This window comes from Dermacentor albipictus, chromosome 1 (genome assembly GCF_038994185.2).
Source record: "Dermacentor albipictus isolate Rhodes 1998 colony chromosome 1, USDA_Dalb.pri_finalv2, whole genome shotgun sequence".
Lineage (NCBI taxonomy): Eukaryota > Metazoa > Arthropoda > Arachnida > Ixodida > Ixodidae > Dermacentor > Dermacentor albipictus.
Window position 1 is genome coordinate 107,487,144 of NC_091821.1, and position 19,195 is coordinate 107,506,338.

Sequence of the window (19,195 nt, forward strand, 5' to 3'; positions counted from 1 at the left end):
GAATGTAAGACTTTATATGAGCAACTTTAATGATATAATAGTGCAGCAATATAAGGCTCACATATGGCATGGATAAGCATATAGTATAAATATGCCTAAATATATGCGGAGCCCCACAATGACGCTGACGGCAAAAATTCACTTGGAGTGTTCATATAATTGCTATCACAATAAAAGAGGTTGATGAAACATTGTACCAGTCGTTTCTGAGCGCCAGAATCCAGAACCTGCCAATCAGTCTGCCAATCCTGGTGAAGAAGGCAAAACACTTCGCTTACTTGCTTCAAGACGATTTTCACCCAGGTGGAGACTGGATCCAATACTTTAAAGAGACATGAAATCATGAACAAGCCTATCATTGCCTAGGCATCTTCGCTGAATATAGGTGCCAAGCAAACCTAGCTTGAAGAAACATTGCCTTGTATTTTTTACACCTGTACACAGAGAAGGACACCTACAATGGTGATAAAACTGGCTTGTTTTTTTTAGATGCTTCCATCAAAGACACACACCTTGAAAGGGGGCCCGTGTAAGGGCAGGAAGTGCAGCAAGTAGCATGTTACCATATTTCAGTGCAGAATACAGAGGAGAGTGACAAGTGCCCAGTTTTGTCAAATGGAAAGCCAAGAGTTCTCACGGCTTCTGTAATGCTGCCGGTATATCCGATCGGCACTACCACAATGACAAAGCCTGAATAATCTGTGAAGTTTTCCACAAATGGGCAATAGAATTTAAGAATCGAATAAAGACGAGAGGAGGAAGGTTGTACTAATTTTAGATAACATAAATCTTATATCCACAAAGTAGTGGAACACATGTCTGGCCAGCCAGAGAGGAGCTACAAGAGTAAATCTTGTAAAGGCTAGAGGTGTGCAAATATTTGTTTTGAATAGAAACAAAATATGAATAGTAAGTATTGAATATTGAATAGTCAAACGCAGATGCGTATATTTACAGGAAGATTTATTTTTGTACAATTCAGTAGTCAGTACTAGACTAGTAAAAAAAAAACAGCTGTCAGGGACAAAGGATCAGTTTTAAACACAGGATCATTAATTGTCATTAAAGAAAATTGCATGAATAGCCTCTCAACATCTTTAGAGCCTCGTTGCAAACAAGCTTTCCAAGAGTGAATGGCTGTAGTATGACTAGCTTTCCAATATCGCTGACTAAATAGTTGCTAAAGAAAGATAAGGAGTTGTGAAAAAAGAAAAAGGTGCTGAAGGACTTGTGTGCCATAACACACATGTAAAAGGGCCCATTGCAAGGAAAACATCACTGGAAGTCGTGTAAAAGGTAAAACTGCTACATGACTAGACTGCCAAAAAAAAAAAAAAGCCACTCTACAAGCAAGAACCACAGGTGTCATGTAGGCTTTTGCCATGAAACAAACAAACAAACAAAATTTGCATCCACTTTGCTTCTGCATTGCTTCGAATTTTCTTTTTTGGTTTCAATTTATGATAATTTACAATATTTTGTTTAGCAAACAGAGAACAGTAGCCAGACTTAAACAGTCAGTTGTGAAATATTTGGTTAGCTTCAATTATATGAAGATATCCACTAGTTCATTTTTGTATACAAATGTGAACAGTTAGTGTGTAATATGTAATTTGTATTTGAAACCTCAAATATTCACCGACCCCTAATGAACATATAACAAACTGAACTTGTAATTGTAGACATAGAAAAATATAGGTATGGATCACTTTATTAGTTTGACTCATTCACATGTTAGTTTAAAGGGACACTAAAGCAAAACACTAAATCAGAGTACACTGGTGATGTATTGTTTGAAAACTCAATATTGTCATTACTCTCATAATAATAGATTGATTACTAAAAGAGAAAATGGAAGTCAAAGTTCCATTTTCTTAATTTCGCACTGAAATCCCAATGTCAGTAGTCAATGTGACGTCACATATTTCGTATTTGGATCACGTCATCTTAGCAAAAATTTCGAAACTTGCCATGTTAACTCCATGGCTCCTTTGGAACATAGTCCATTTTTACTGATAGAGAAATAACTAGGACTTAGCAGATGCTGTCAAAATCCATGATGTCACAGCGAGCTGGTGCAGGAATTTCAAGGCAGCGCTTTCACCTGCATTTCGTTTTTGCACCTTTCCCGGCAAACCAAGCAACTTATCGCAGTAAGAGCGGTGTTTGTGATATTGTGGAAGGATGATTTACTATTACAGGTGAAATCATTTTTCTCTTTATTGTCCCTTTAAGTAATAGGCCTGTGCTCAAGTCAGCTGCAATGAAGACTTGCATTCAATCGGCCTGATTTACAACCAGTAAGCCACATGTCCTAGCAACAACCTTATATGAATGCAGCATGCCAAGTTGCACAATTAGGGTTTACACTTTCATATAGCTCTCATACAAGATCTGAAAGAAAGTTGATGCCAAAAATGCTTAATTCAAAATTGTCTGAGATTTACTGTAGACATGTAAGGACACTATTTTTTCTATCATTCATTACATTCATTACAGTGTGTATGTGTAAGACTACCCAGAATATCAGCTTTGGCAAGGCCCAGCTTTGTATATGTATCTTGTACATCAGGTCCTGTATTTATGAAAGTTCTCTTATGTAAATATACTAAATCGACTGGTCACTGCTGCGGCTTTTGTCTCATTATCCCGCCAATCACTATAGGGAGAGGTGGGCATCTAAATTCCGCTATATGAGAAAACACTTTTACGTACGAGAAGTTTCGGGAATATGAGCACTGGTTACCAAGAATGCTCGTCGCTGGCATTTCTGGCTGCTGCGCTTCGCTCAGCTTACTTTCAGTTTTCGCATCACTTGGCTTATGGTAAAGTACTAAAATTCTCAGGATGCATATTTACTAGACAATTCAACCACAGTGACAGGATCCCCAACTTGCCGTTAGCACAATACTGCACATTTGTGAGTGTGAAAGGACCATCTGAAGGTACCAATACTAACTGCACAAGGGGTGTAATGAAACACAATCAAGCTAATTTAGTAATGGTAATCAAAATATAAAAGACACATGTGAGAAATAAAGTTGTAGCAGAGCTGTATATGAAATTAAGTCCTTTTCTGTACTTTTCTGAGTGTACAAAGCTGTCCAACTGTGCTACAACACTTCAAAGGACACTAAAGAGAAACACTAAATCAGTTTAGACTGACAAATTATTCTTGCAAAAGCATATTTTATTTACATTTGCAGTAACACATTGATTATTATAAGAGAAAATGATGGTCAAAAGTTCAATATTAAAAATTTTGCGCTGAAACTCAAGCTCCAGTATGTCAGTGTAATGTCATAGGTTTCAGGGGATATTTTTTTTTAAATTTGGGCTTTTGTAGCTCATCAAAATACCTTAGAAATTATTAAGTTTTTGGCTCTCTTAGAATGCAATGTAGTTGATCTTTACTGATAAAAAATTAACTAGAACTAAGCACCACTGTTAAAATCCTCAACACCAAGGCAAGCTGGTGCGGAAGCTCGAAAAGACAGTCACCACGTCTTTCATATTTATTTATTTATTTATTTATTTATTTATTTATTTATTTATTTGCATAATTTCTGGCTTACTAAGTGTCTTCTCACGAAAACATTGCCTTCTTCGGTATTGTAGAAGGTTAATTTACTAATGCAGCTCAATTTATTTTTCTCTTTAGTGTCCTTTTAACACCCAGCTCACTTTTATTAATTGTTAATTAATTAACTTATTTACTTATTTATTTCAGTACTGCTGGTCTGAGCTTCAGGCCTTAGGCAGGAGCAGGTTACAAATGCATACAAATGAAAAAGATTATACAAAAACCATCGACAATGGTTGTAAATGTAAGCAAATAGCCTGAACAAACAAGCAAACAAATGTTTTCATTGAAATTAAGCAGTCACTAATATATTTGTGGTTAGGCAGCCCAGCAAACCAAAGATGCCACAATGAGAAATGGAAGCAGCTATGCTGCAAAGCTCTTTTATCATGCGATGGCATAAAAAGTAGGAATGTTCGAATAGTGAAAAAAGAAAAAGATAAGACTAAATTCTGAGGTTTTATGCGAAAACTACGATATGATTATGAGGCACACCGTAGTGGGGAACTCCAGATTGATTTCGACCAGCTGGGATTCTGTAATGTCCAACTAATGCACAAAACCACAGGCGTTTTTGCATTTTGCCCCTGTCGCGATGTGGCCATTGCAGCCAGTATTCAATCCTGCACCTTCAGGCTTAGCAGTGCAACACCTGAATTTTTTTTATTTTCTTAACAGTGACATTTTTATTTTTTAATAGCAAAGTTTTTTAATAGAATCGAATATGAATAACCTGAAAATATTGGCTTTGCACATGCGATTGAATAATTTCTTTACAGAAAGGACATTTTGCTTAAATGGATTCAAGAAGTCTGCAGGCACCTTAGTTAGAAACATTCCTGATCAGCTAACAAAGAGGATATTAAGAAAAGCACTGCTCCATGCATTACCTCCAAAACCAGTGACTTCGCAGTGTCTGCTGAAACAGACTTAGCAGTCTCTTTCAGTAATGAAATTCTCCTTATTATCAGTTTTGCAATACATCTAAAGTATCTGTTCAATAGTTCATTAGAGCATTCAGGCTACTTTCTTATAGTTTGTTGATGATCATCTCCATATTTAACATCTGCTCAGTTCCATGGTTTAGCTTTGAACACCAATGTCCAGTCATAACTCAAACAGCTTTCTCGTCTTTTCATTAGTCTCTAAAGCCTAATTTTGGACATTGCACATTATGCACACTGCATTTGACAGACAATCTTTAACACTAAACACACTAGAGCAATATGTGATGGTAAAACCCTAAAGATAGCATTGGAAGTCTGCACTTTTTTAACCATGCAGAGCACCTATATTTACAACATGATAGCTGAAGAGATAAGAATAAGCCCCTGATGCAGAATTTTTGTAGCAACATTACCCTGGAATTTCCTTTCATACTATAAATCGGGGGTCTTCAAACCTTCTGGCTAAAGGACAGCATAGTGTCAAGAGTCATGAACACTGAAGCAAATAGAATTAAATATTGAACACAAAATTCGGTACTAGATATCACAAAGGCAACATGAATATGTGCACACTTACTCCACTTAGAATACTAAAATGTATGTAATTTTAGCAGATTGACAATCAGATCGAAATTGCAAAATAAAACAGGAAAATACGAGGGGCAGCCTATGTGAATTTTTACATAACAATGGCAATAATAGTAAGAAAACTAACTTGAAGAGAGTGCACTATATTGTGACTTTGCTTTACTGCTACATACAGAAAAATAAATTAAAAAGCAAATCCACAAATCTTTATCAGACAAGTTACCTTTGAATACGATGTACATTAAAAAATTATTCACAAAGTCATTGTGCACTGAAAGCTGAGACACTGGTGGACATTCGAAAATTGTTAGAACCACTATTTCTTGAATCACACTAGGCTCAGTTATATGCAACCCTCATCACATTTTATAACAGCACATATCTCTGCTTTCCAGTGTGGTGGCAACATTTGCTGCTGCCATTTGGTGAGGTTAGTTCCCCCCCCCCCCTTTTTTTTAAGTGAAGAGTGAACCATGGCCAGATGGCAACACAAGTTTTGAAGAAAGCTAGTCCCCTTCATTAACTTTTACAAACGAAGAAGCACACAGTGAAAACTTTAAGATAGTGAAACTGGTGCTCTACTCATCACTCAGTATGTTTTATGAATGCCGCTCATGAATATGTACTGCTCAAAATGCACAATAGAGTGCATGGAAGGCAAAGCGAATGTTACCAGTGAAAGTTTTGATTACATTATGGAGAGTGAAAATGCAAAACAGCAATGTGTGTTTTCAAATCACTGCCTTCACTTGCCAAGTTCTCGCCATTCAAACAAGGGAAGGTGCTTGCAACACCAAGTGACCAGGCTTTTGGTCAGAGGGCTCCTGCTGCAGGTGGGTTGTCTGCTGTTATGATAACTATGGCCATCATTGGGCAAGTTTCCAGGCCCCTGCAGGCTGGACCTGGCCCATGAGATGTATTTTAGAGACCCCTGCTCTAAAGCACTTGAAAGGTTGGAGCATAATGTGCCTTCAACTACCATTACATGATTACAGGGACTAAACACGTGCCCCTAAATGCACCATGCTGTTGTACTGAAGGTATCCAAAAATTAACATCAGGTACTTTTGCTACACACTTAACTATTTCACAGCTTTGAGATAGGGGCCAGAACAGTGAAGTACACCTCAAATGTGTGTTATTCTACTTGACATTATGCAATATCCCAAGTGAGAAATTGGATACTTCGCCTGCAGTTGATTGACAAGTTTCATACATCACATGCAACACTGTGGAGGCTAGCAAGACTTCTTGCAGTGGTTGCGTTAACACCAAGAAATAGTTCAGAGTTTCTACCAGCAATTTTGTGAAATTATTCTTTATATAAACTCAGTATTAATGAAAAAAGTGGTAATCCTTCAAAATGAACAAGCTGAGTTATACACATTAGTACATTGTCTTAGATCATATTGCCTTTTTTTTTTCTTTTCATGAGATTTATTTGCAGCCCATTGAGGTGCATATGCTCACATGGCTTGCACAAGCACATGCTGCTGGTGCACTGCGAAGCATTGACTGGCGAATAGCTGCACTGCGAAGTAAGTGAAGGTTTATACCAGATGCAGAGTGCCACACCAGTGCAGAGCATCATAGTAGTGCAGGGCATCATATTGCATTTGTGAGATTACATGAGACATCAAAAGTTTCCCTCAAGTAAACTTGGCACAGTGCGCATATTGAGCATTGTACCAGATTTGCGAGATTACATGCATTGTGCATGTAATCTCAAAAACCTGGTACGATGGTCAAAAAACACTGCACCAAGTTTACTTGAAGCAAACTTTCAATTGACTACAAATTTTTTTAAATCTCTAGGCAAGGTGCTAAACCCATGCCCTTTTGATTTAGAGATGAATGTCTAACCATTTGACCATGAAACACGTGGAGTAATACACTGTTATGACCAAAATTCTTGCCGAGCTTCCACAGTGTTGCACACTACATGTGAAAGAAAGTATACTTGAAACAGAATACTTTAAGTAAGAAATTGGTTTATCAGTAAATACAAAAACTGGCTTAACTGCATGTATTTAAACAAGCACACAAAGTCTATGCAACTTCATGAAGGCAAGAAAGGCAATGAAAATCAATTTTCATTTTGGTGCACATTGCAAGGTTTTGTACAACTGTTCAGCAGATTTTCAGAAAAAAAATTCAAATGTTGCTTGCACAGTTTAACCCCAATCTTCAAAGTATCAACGTATAGCTCATTCTAGGCTCCCCTATAACATGCGTTCCCCAGTTCCATGGTTCAGTTTCATTTTTTTGCTTTATATTACCAACTGTATTAGTGAACACTGTGTTATGTACCTCAATAAGTTATGTAAGAATTTCAGAAAAACTAGTGCCCTGCATGAAACATGCTAATGACAATCAATCTTGAAGAAAAAAAAATGCTTTGTTTCCCTACGCTGTAAACAGCATTCTTGTTTTGTACAGACGATGCAATACAACTCTGCATCTAAATCTCACAAATCTTCAATGGATGAAGCAGATGAAAATGAATGAAAATTTACTCCATAATTCAGGTTAACGAGCAATGATGCTGGTTATTGCTTCTGTACTCTGTCTTATAACACAATTATTCTGCTTATGCTATATTACACTGCAAATTTGGGCAGTATACACTAGTATTGAAATTTGCAATTTCATATAAAGATGGCAATTCTTTACCTCAAATGAAAAAAATTCAGTAACTGACCTTTCACGAGTTGCTAACCCACTTAATTATGAAAAGTTATATGCTATCAGATTAAGTCAGGTAAGTTGAGTGCAATTTCAAATTTTTTTATTTCATTATTGGTCAGTATGTTCATATATTTTATGCAATGATTTTCAACTATAATTATGCTACAGAAAAGACACAGAATGCCAATAATCACAAAAATAGCCACCATTAAATTACCATGGTTCACTAGACTAAGTTTATTAACTGCATTGTAACAGAATTAGGTCTTATCTTGTACAAAGATTGCAATATTCATAAACAAGCAAACTTATTACTACAATACAACTGCCAACTCCTTCTTGTCATCTGCAATTGCAAAACCTTAACTGCATAAATTGGAGACTGTTAAAAGGGGCACACCAAATGCATACCTGATACAGCATGTCTGTGGGTGTTGTTTAACACTGTAGGTAAATGTTCACCAATATGAGTTAAATTGCAAGTATGGTTATTATTTTAAGTGAGGGTAGTAAAGGGCCAACATTAACTTTCTTTATATGCCCTATTCCATCATCATAGTGTCATAATGATGCATCAGAGAACCAACCACGGTAATCCCTAGAATATGAAAACATATGCATCACAGCTGGGGCTTCTATGAGCCAAATACATTTTCTATCAACACATTTGTGGCCCAGCTAATATATAAAAGCATATTGTCACATTGTCACCATTAAAAAGCAAAACAATGTACACATCATAACTACTGTAGAGTGTTCGCTTCAAATTGCCAACAAAATGTACTGCTTTGAGAGCTGCTCAGTTTTCTTAAAGAAATGACAATGCATTAGACCCCTGCATTATTGTAGCTCAGCATCACATGTTTTAGCATCTCTATACCTACAAGCCACTCTCTTTTTCAGAGACATTCTGCGCATCGTAGTACAGGGCCAGGGTGGTGTGTCACTCTGACCATTCACAAATGCAAAAAGCATTAGCATAAAAAAAAGGCATCACTATAAAATCGCATCCAAGGCCTCAGATGACAGATCAAATGGTAGTAGAATTAAACATCTATCACAAAAGCAACAATAAAAAAGCTACGATAGAACCACTTGCCTCCAACACTTAAGGCAGAGGAAAACATTTATTTTATGAAAGGATACACAAGGTGTGGGATTCATATAGGAAATTTTTAACACATTTGTAAGCAAAGTACTAAGAAGTCATGGGTACCACAATCAATAGAAGGGAATTTATAAATAAAAATGGATTGGAATGCATGCCAAAGTCATTAACGGCATTTTATTGATAACATTGATAATAAATGTAGTCTGTCTATTGTTCTGTTAGTACTAGCCTATGGGGCAAAAAGTTGACGGATAAATAAACTTAAAAAGAAGCTATGAAACATGCAACTAGTGATAGAATGGAAAACAGTAGATGAAACAAAATGGAGGTAGGAAGACAGCAATATGTTTTAAGCAGCAAATGCAGGTAACTGATATTCTCATTAAAATTAAGATGAAGAAATGGAGTCGGTTAGGTCATGCAACATATAAGACAGATAACCGGTAGCCTGTTAGTGTGAATGGGTACCAAGGGAAGGGAAATGCAGTTGGGCACAGCAGAGAAGTAGATCCGAGTGATAAAAATTGGACATTTTACAGCTTTAATATATGCATAGCAATTGTTCTCTATAGGTTTGTTAATAAATTTGCATTGTAAGAACGGTAACTAGTTTAATTTAACAATGAATATAGAGGTAATACCATTTCTTTAGAAGATTCAATGCCAGTGCTAATCAACACTGACAGCACAGCTGTTGAGGAGGAGATAAAGAGCCCAATGAACAGAGTATACAGACAAGGTGCCAAGATGGTCAGTACTTCATACTGCACTTTCATTTGCACTAACTGCAAAATGACAACGAGGTAGGAAATCCAGAAAACATGATCTTGAGAGAGAGAGAGAGAGGGCTCTTTATTAGAAGAACAGAGAATTTTGCCGGCGCGTATATAACCGCTGGCATGCTACTCTGTATAGGGATGGGGAATGGGATTAAAAGATTCCCGAAGAGAGTGGGAGAAAAAAAGATAAAAATAAATATGAAATGTCCGAGTGGACCTGATACTAATTTTTACACGTGACATGGCGGGTTAATTTAGGCTTTTGTATAGGGAGGATGCAATTTTTAAAGTTTTCCTATTTGACCAATTTCTGTCAGGTATTTGAACAATAAATCCAAAACCCGTCGCTGTTTTGAAGGGCCGGGCATTGGACCTAAGATGCTCGGTAATGTTAACGGTTCGTGGCGAATCATGTCCATTTGGTGCTCAAAAAATTGTCTCTCGTCGCGGTACGCGGGGCATTCTAGTAATATGTGCTCAATTGTCTCTAAGTTGCGACAGTTATCACAGTATGGGTTAGTGGTAAGTCCTATGCGGTACAGATAATTGTTCGTATATGCCACGTTCAGTCGAAGACGATGGTACAATGTCTCTAAGTGTCGAGGAAGTGGTCGTGGAATTTTCGGTCTCATTTCTGGGTCAATGTAACGTAGGAAGTTATCTTGGTGAAGCGGCAGGTTCAAGATGCGGTTTTTTTCTTGATAGGCATATTTTTTTGCCATGGTTGAAGCGTCGGCTTTTGTAAAATATGTTCTTCTGAACTTGCGGTATTGGAGTCCATTTCTGGCAGCTTCGTCCGCTCTTTCATTTCCCGAAATGCCGGCATGGCCAGGTATCCACTGGAACTTTATGCAATGCCCAGCAATCTTAGCCCTGTGGTGAAGATAAGCAATGTCAAATGCTGCTGGTTGATTATTGCAACGCTTGTGCCTGTTCCATATACTTTGTAGGGCTGCTTTTGAGTCTGTGAATATCACCCATGTCTTTGGCGGCTGCTGTCGAAGTATATACACAAGGGCCTCCTTAATGCCATATAGCTCCGCTGAGGTAGATGATGTCGCTCGCTCAAGACGAAACGAGAATCGTTGTCCTGTAGAGGGAACAAAAAGTCCGCATGATGAACGATGTGGAGTTGTAGAGCCATCTGTGAAAATGTGCGTTGCGGCTGCGTATTCTTTGTGCATATATTCTAAAGCTATCTGATAAGTCGCTGCTTGAGGCATTTTCTTTTTTGCACTGATTCCAGGTATGTATGGCACGATTTCCAGTGGGGACAGTGTCCATGGTGAAATGTTTCGCGGCATAATTTGTGACGCCTGAGCAGGAATCGAAATAGATATGCTTCCGACGGCCTGCCCAAAGCTAGATGTAGCACGGGTTCTGGAAATATCCTTTAAAAAGTGAGTCTTCGTATGAATGACGTGGCGGAGGTGTATCCGAAGTGTCTCCTGCGAACATAGCACTTCCAGAGGCAGGCATCCAGCTTCTGCTACAGTCCCTGAGCGGGACGACCCCTTCGGAAGGCCAAGACATACGCGAAGGCAGTTGTTTCGTGCTGCCTCGAGTTTTCTCTTGCTTGTGGGAGATATTTTGTGCAGGATCGGGAGGTAATATCGAAGTGTTCCATCGACGTAGGCCTTATGGAGGAGCACCATTGATCGACAGGTGCTGCCCCACTGTGATCCGGCTAGAAATCGGAATACGTGCGACGCCGAGGAAATCTTCTCACTCAGTTTTTTCACTTGGGGCGACCATGTGAGGTTCCTGTCGATCGTCACTCCAAGAAACCTTTGCGTCTTGACGTATGGAAGGGCGCGACCACCCAACACTAGTGGGTATTTTTCCATACACCTCCGCGTGAAAGCCATGGCAACGCTTTTGTCGGGGGACAATTTCAGACCCCTTGGAGTTAGGTAGGCCGATATATTTGCGAGCGCTCTCTGGAGGCGTTGTTGGGTGGTACTGCGGGAACGCGCCGCACTCCAAATGCAGATGTCGTCCGCATACAGTGTGATTTTGACGCCAGGGGGCAGGTTTCTTTTCAGATGGATGAGGACTAAATTAAATAATACCGGGCTTAACACAGCTCCTTGTGGCACTCCCTTCTCAACGGCATAAAGCGCCGTGGGGCCCTCCGGGGTACACATGAAAAGTTGGCGTCCTTGAAGATAGTCTGCAATCCATGCGTAGAGCCGTCCTCCAAGGCCAAGGGTTTCCAAAGCGTCAAGTATTGCTGTATGATAGACCGAATCGTATGCTGCCTTAATGTCTAAAAATAATGCAGTAGGTATGTTGCCAGAGACCAATTCCTCTTCAATTGATGAGACCAAGGCAATGACATTATCAATTGCGGATCTATTTTGCCGGAAGCCATTCATTTCCTCCGGGTACACTTTTGCAGTTTCCAGGAACCAATTTAGTCGTTTGTAGATCATTTTTTCGAATAGCTTCCCTACGCAGCTGAGCAGAGAAATGGGTCTGAAGGAGGCGTAATTTGTTGGCTGCTTCGATGGTTTCAATATAGGAATGACTTTCGCAAGCTTCCATTCCGCAGGAACCTCCCCAGTTATCCATGAGGCGTTGTAGTACTCCAGAAGGCGTAGGCGAGATGTGTGACATAGATTTGCGAGTGCTTCATAACTCACGCCGTCATGGCCAGGTGATGATCGCTTGTTTACGTCGCTGATCGCTGCCGTGAGCTCTTCGATGGTGAATGGTAATTCTAAGTCAGGAAGGGTAGCTCGAGGTGGACTAGGCTGACGACTTGCAATTTGCCGCAAAGGTTGTGCCCCGTTGGAAAGGAGCCTGCAGTACTGCTCTGCCACCTCTTTCAGGGATGCGCGCTCATGTAATGAGAGGGCGATAAAAGGATAAAGCTGTTGCGGCTCTTTGCGAATGCCTCTGACGACTCTCCAGATTTTGCTCAGTGGTTGTCGTATGTCCAGTGTCTCACAAAAGTCCCTCCACCTTTTTCGGTCCAGTTTGGTGAGGTAACGTCGTATATGTCTTTGTGCCCGTCGACAAGTTCTGAGGTCTTCGATATTCTTAGTACGTAGAGCCTTCCTTTCGGCACGCCTTCGAATTGCACATAACCTTTCAAATTCCTCGTCGTTTGTTGGTACATTACAATGCTTAGTGGCAGAGCGGGTACTTTGTTTCAGGCAATGAGCTATTGTCGGTATTATTTCTGTATTCGTAGTCGAGGCTGTGATTCCTTTGTCTACGGCTGCTGTGTAAGCTTCCCAGTCTACCGACTTCAGTTTCACTTTTCTGGGCGACGTCCGAAAATGAAGGGCAGAGATTAGGATCGGGTAGTGATCACTACCTCGAGTCTCGAAATCTGTACACCATCCGAACATAGGGGCCACTTGACTTGATACGAATGTGACGTCAATGCAGCTAACAGTCGTCGGATTTTTCAGGTATGTTATGCTGCCATCGTTCAAGGGCTCTATATTGTATTTTGCAAAAAGCTTCGCTAGCTTGGCACCCCGAGCACATGTATGTGAACTGCCCCAGATCTCGTTATGTGCGTTGAAATCGCCACAAATAATATGTGGAGACTGAGTGTTTGTCAACAAGTTTTCCAATCTGGTGACGTCGAAAGGTGATCCTGGTTCCAAGTAGACGCCGATCAGGGTAAACACTTTGGATGCAATCACTGTGGTTGCGCAAATATATTCGTTCTTGTCATGTGGAGTTACGTCAATCGCAGAGGCAGGTATGTCGTTGCGAAATCCAACGAGCAGTCGGCTAATTCCATTTTGTCGCCTTGAATGATGAAAATAATACCCCTTCATCCTAAAGTGCTCGTCGACGCGAGACTCGGAAATGACTAAAAAAGGGAATCGGTACACTCGCGTAAGATGCTTAAAGTCTGCTAACTTCGAGCGCAATCCGCGAGCGTTCCACTGGAATATAGTACATGTGCGGAAGTGTCTGTTGGTGGACACCGCTTGTGAGACGATTGTTGGCGAAGCCATCGTTGCTACTGCGAAGAATCACGGCTTTGCGCCGTGAAAGAAGACGACACTAGCGGTTCCAAAGCCAGGACGGCCTCTACTTCAGGGATGCTCTTAAACGATGGGCTGGCACGGAGAATAGCCTTGATTGCGGCGAACATCATGGGAATCAGCATACTTGATATCTCATTTGCAGTGCTACCATCTAACAACCTTTCTTGGTTCTTCCTGTTCTTCTGCTGCGACCTTGAGGACACTTGTTGCTGTCGTAGGGTTGAGGTTATATCACTTGAGGGTTTTGATGGATTCGTTGCAGTTGAAGGCCTTTGCTGGTTTTCTGTCAGGACTGAGGCGTAGGACTTTTTCAAAGCCGTGTCGCTGCGCTGCACCGTGTCGTGTTGATTTTGGTTCGTAGATGTATACATCACATCCGGATTCGGTGGTGGTTCTCGTCGTTTCCGTACTTTTCCTTGGATTTGCTCCATCGTCCGTGCAAGAGTGGCTGATTTCTTTTTAGGACACCCTCCGTATGACGCAGCATGCTCAGCTCCACAATTGGCACACCGAGGCTGGGAACGTGACGTACACTCCTTATGCGTATGTGGACCAGCGCATATCTTGCAGCGGATGGGGCCTTTACAATATTTCGCTATATGTCCGTGTCTTTGACATCTGAAACATTGAGTAGCAGACCCCATGTATTCCGTTACGGGATAACTGCAGAATCCAAGCGACACTCGGTTTGGTAAAGGGGCGTCCTTAGAGAATTCCAGGATGACCGAGCGTCTTCGGATTTCCGTTACTACGCCATCTTCGTTAGGGACGTAGAAAACTTGCCTTTTAGCAGATATGACTCCTTGTTCGCTCAAATACTCCTTGAGGTCGTCATCTGAGTATTCGACAGGAACGTCCTGTATCCTCCCGTACGTGGCAGAGTAGGAGTATGGAACTCGAGCTTCTACAGGAATACCCGATAGATCTGTCACTGTGAGGAGACGATTGGCTGCGGGAAGTGTAGACACTGTCACCAAGAGGCTTCCATCCTTGTTGAGACGATGGCTGAGTATCTTTTCTTGGGCTGTTGTCACGACCGCTGAAGCCAGAAGATTTGGGTTTACTCTCCATAAGCTGCTGTCAGGCTGAGTTGGCTTGAATATAACAGGAACACCTGCGGCTCTTTTCTTTTTGTAAGAGACAACAGTGAAGGCTGTCTGATCCATCTCTTCGTTGTCTCCTGCAGATTCTCTTGTGTCGATGTCATCTTCACGTAGCCTTTTCCTTGCTTTCTCTTCTTCTCCGTGATCTACAGAAGCAACGTGCTGACCTGATTGCTGATTGCTTGCGACGGATGCCATCAGAGCATCACGAAGGGCGGCCGACGGCGGAGGCTCGCCTCGCTGCTTCGGTCCGGGGCGCTTCGGGAGCCGCTTGCTGTGCTTCTCTCGCAGGACGGTGACCCCCAGACCGGCGTTCGGTGACAGAGAGGCACAAAGAGTAAAAATGAGCTCTACACTGGCTAAAAAAGACTTAAAATTACAGACGGGCGTTCGGAAGCGAGCCTATCACTCGTCGTCTTCGTCTTCACTTTCAAAATCTTGTTTATATTTGCTCAATCCCACTGCAGTTATCCAAGTTTCTTGTCAACCTTTTTGGCTTTTACACATATCACACTACATACAACACATTTTTTTTTTGTGTTAAGTCCAGGTGACTGCCTCAGCCATTTGAGCAAGTGAACCCTTTGGTTCTTCAAACAATCTATCAGATGGCTAGGGCCATATTAAGGATCACTAGCATCACTACTTGTTGACTGGCCAAGACCATGGAAGTTATGAAAGGAATAGCACACCTCCCACTAGCATTATTTTCATGCTGCATAGCTCCCAAGTGCATCGACAGGATGCCCATCTCTCCAGTGACGTGAAGCACAGGACAGCATGCCATGCGAAAGTAAAACATTAATACAGCCCTAGGATGGCTGCTTGAAACTACTGTTCTCTTGGAGTAACATCAGGCTCCCCACATACAACAAAGCAATACTGTGGCAGATATTTTTCTCTACACTTACTTCATCAATCCGATGCAACTATACTCCATTTCACACGTAGAAGTCAATGCTGAGGAAGCCACGCAAGAAGTTCAGTCAAGAAAAGTTATCACTCCATGCTTTCCGTCTATGCTTTGCTGCATGCCAACAGCATTCGCTCGTGCGAGCATGCACGTGAGGCTCTGTGCTACAGGTTGTAAATAAAACACCCGAAAAGAGCAACAAAAATAAAAATTACCTAACGCAATGCATTAGAAGCCGTATACCACAGTGCATTTGTTTCTAAGGGTTAAAGTTGTTTCATTCAATACTGAGCCTATATAAAAACAGCTGCACACAATTGCAGTAAAAAAACATCGAATTATATCCAAGTGCAAACAAAGCCACTGCAAGAAGTCTCTCTAGCCTCCAGAGTGTTGACTGCTATGTATGGAATGGAGTATAGTGATTTAGAAAAACTTCAGTAGCAGAGGAAGAAACCTGCTACTTGATGATCATCATGCATTAAACGACATAGCAGGTAGCCAGGATCAAACCTGGCGCATTTCTAACAATACACATAACATATTTACTGTGCCTAAACAACAGAATGTGGAGATTTTCCAAGCACGTATTTTGCTAGACAGAGCTTCAATGAACACCTCATAATGAAATCATTGTTGCTCACACTAATCAGCAATTTGCAGACCTGTTTCCATGGCCTATGAAATTACATCGGGTCATGGAGGAAGGAAAGCATATGAGAGACCCTGGCCAGCTCGGATCAGTTAAAGAGAGTGTGGCAAAAGTTACTCAGTGTTTCCCGCAAAGAAGCACTGGGACTGGTGCGCCAAACATCAACGTTACCATAGCAACCGCACTCCTGAAGCTCTCACTGCTGCTCTCGACCTCACAAAAGTGAGATTTTTCGGCCCATGTCTTTCTCACAGCACACTCTATTCGTGAAACAAGCCAACTTTGGAGTGTGGTGTGCAAGTTTGAAAGTTGTGTTTTGGGTCTGTGAGTGTGAGTGTCAGCCAGCAACAGAGAAATTCAAGCAACTCTGCATTCTGAAGAACACATTTTGGGAAATCCTGGGTCACGATTTTGCAGCAATGACTTTTCCTGATGCTAATGTCTTTTAACGCTTTCCGCATTTGTTTCAAGTAACGCTCCACACGGGGTGGAACGTCGAATGCAGCTACTCATGATTGCAAAAAGCGCTGAAAGACATTAGCATTGCAAAAAGCAATTTTCCGCTATGATAAATGCTTTTCATATGGCAGCCCTGATCTAATCATGAATCACTGAACCAGTGGTAGCCAAACAGTACTTCATTACCACTTAAATTGCTCAACCAACATTACTTGAGGATTCAGTTTTTACACTGTAATAATGCTCACTATATATATAGGTGATCCAAGCTGTAATGTTTGTGCAAATGAACCTACCTTCCGGGTTCATTCACACAGTATACAGCAACTGCCACCATGTTATTGGAACTACATTTTTATGAAGGAATCTATTGAGAGTGAAAGCTTTTAAGACAGCCATGCCAAGAAAAATTTAATATATGAAAACCTCAGCATCAGCAGCATCTCGACACCCAATTGGGCACTCTCCAGATAAAGAAACATACTTAGCTGCCATACATAATCCAGACATAAAAAAACGAACTCTGATTAGAACAGTCAATGGTGGATGATACCTACCTCACTGTTTTAATGAACGCCTTTACTACACCCATCACCAGTTATACGATGTTTTGCCTCCAACCACCAACCTAACACCATGCAATATGGCTTATGCAAAACAAATTTAGCATTTCCCCATGAAGCAACCAGAAATTCAAAAGAAAGAGGAAAGTGAGTGCACATAATAGTGCATGTGACACCGTGCACTAGCGCCAACCTTTGTGACTGCAATTGGCTCTGGAGAGCAAAGTAAGCTTCTCAGTGTGGCAGCAGCCACATTACAGGAGCCAGCACCAGTTTAAGACATATGCACAATTGGTCTGTATTCTGACAAAAGTTACACAAATACAGTGATGCCAAAGGAGAATGAGGTGAAGGGGCCATGCTTTTCATTAGATATCTCTAAAATTAATAAAAGGGCATGACTGCAACTGCAGTTGGAGTCTAATATTCACTGTACTTGATAATATGCAGCAGCGACAGTCATAGCACTAATGCACACAGCTCTGCCTCCAATCCCACCCCAAATTAAGTGGACCACAGCACAAGCATGCTCAAAGCAAACGATGATATGCAAAAAGACAACGCCCCTTTATTTACCGAGGCATAAAAAACATGAAAAGCAGAACAAAATTTTGCAATGACAACATAAGTTAACAGTAATGACATGCACATGATGTTAACAGAAATAACGTGCACATGATGCAGGTTGTACAACAGCAGAAAAAGCAAGCAGTCCACAGAACAGCATGAAAGCATTCAGAAACACTACTGCCATTTTGTTCGCAAACCATGCACTACAGCTAGAGCTTTCAACACACCTCCTTCACTACAGGAAAAGAATGGTAAATACGACATATTTGAACATATTAGCTTTGACAAGGTGACACGTCCATTTGTGAGGCGGCGCATAATTTACGTTACTTATACTAAATTACAGGCACAGATGGAAGTACACAAGACGTTCAAGAAAATGTGCAAATTACAAAACAACAAATACCAAGGTGAAGTGCAAGAAAAACTGACATGCTAAACAGGTTACTTGACACTGAAAGAGTACAGCAAACACGCTTTTTGTTAGAATGGTTAGAAATTGTTTGTGCACGATTTCAGAAAATGAAACAATAAATCTTAATGGCAAGTAAAAATTGAACTAAGTGGGGAACAAAAATTAACTTCGATAACAACCCACTATGCACTGAGTGAACATAGGCACTGAACCATTAACGCTACGTCATACGAAATTTCCCGCGCAGCTAAATGTGAAATTTTTACGGAACGGGATAGAAAAAAAAAAAACGCATTCTATCTCTTTCATGTATATATGTTCTTTTTTTTTTAGTATTTTTGGGGGACAGCGATTCCTTGCAGTATGAAATGGCACAGAAATACAAACGGATGGGTCTGCGAACGCATGGCCTAAAACTTATGTAGCATAACACGGTAGAAGTCAAGAACCACCAACATAAACTAACAGAAGATTTTTGTTAGAAACATAACAGTTAGAAATTAGAATAGTTTACATATAAATCTTGAGGCCTGGTTAACAGTACATACTGAAACGATTTTTCACTACATTTCACACTACTTCAAACAAATGTCAAGTTTGATCATCTTAAATACTGTATCTTTAATCAACATTCATGCGTTAGAGATCAAAAGAAACAACTCACTCGGGTAATAGTAAAACATCTCTCGAGGTTGGTGTTCGGTGTTCGAATCCGTGGCATAGCCACGTGCGCCACGAGCCTCGTTCTGCTATGAAAACACAATGACTTTCTTTCTTTCTTCCATTTGATCACGCGTGAACACATGCA

At 40.7% G+C, this 19,195-nt stretch overlaps 1 protein-coding gene across 11 annotated transcripts in view; it reads right to left on the reverse strand.

Moving 5' to 3' along the window:
• The window catches only part of twin (CCR4-NOT transcription complex subunit 6-like twin), a 309,342-nt gene that overhangs the window by 289,472 nt on the left and 675 nt on the right, over positions 1-19,195 (reverse strand). For 7 of the 11 annotated variants that reach the window (XM_070524443.1, XM_070524441.1, XM_070524436.1 and 4 more), the window contains exon 1: positions 19,052-19,183. The exons of 3 other annotated variants lie outside the window; for them this stretch is intronic. In XM_070524443.1, the coding sequence (XP_070380544.1) occupies positions 19,052-19,070 (19 nt within the window). In that variant the 5' untranslated portion in view covers positions 19,071-19,183. Of the gene's footprint in view, positions 1-19,051; positions 19,184-19,195 lie in introns of those variants that run through there. One more of the 11 variants, XM_070524445.1, reaches the window with a different exon arrangement.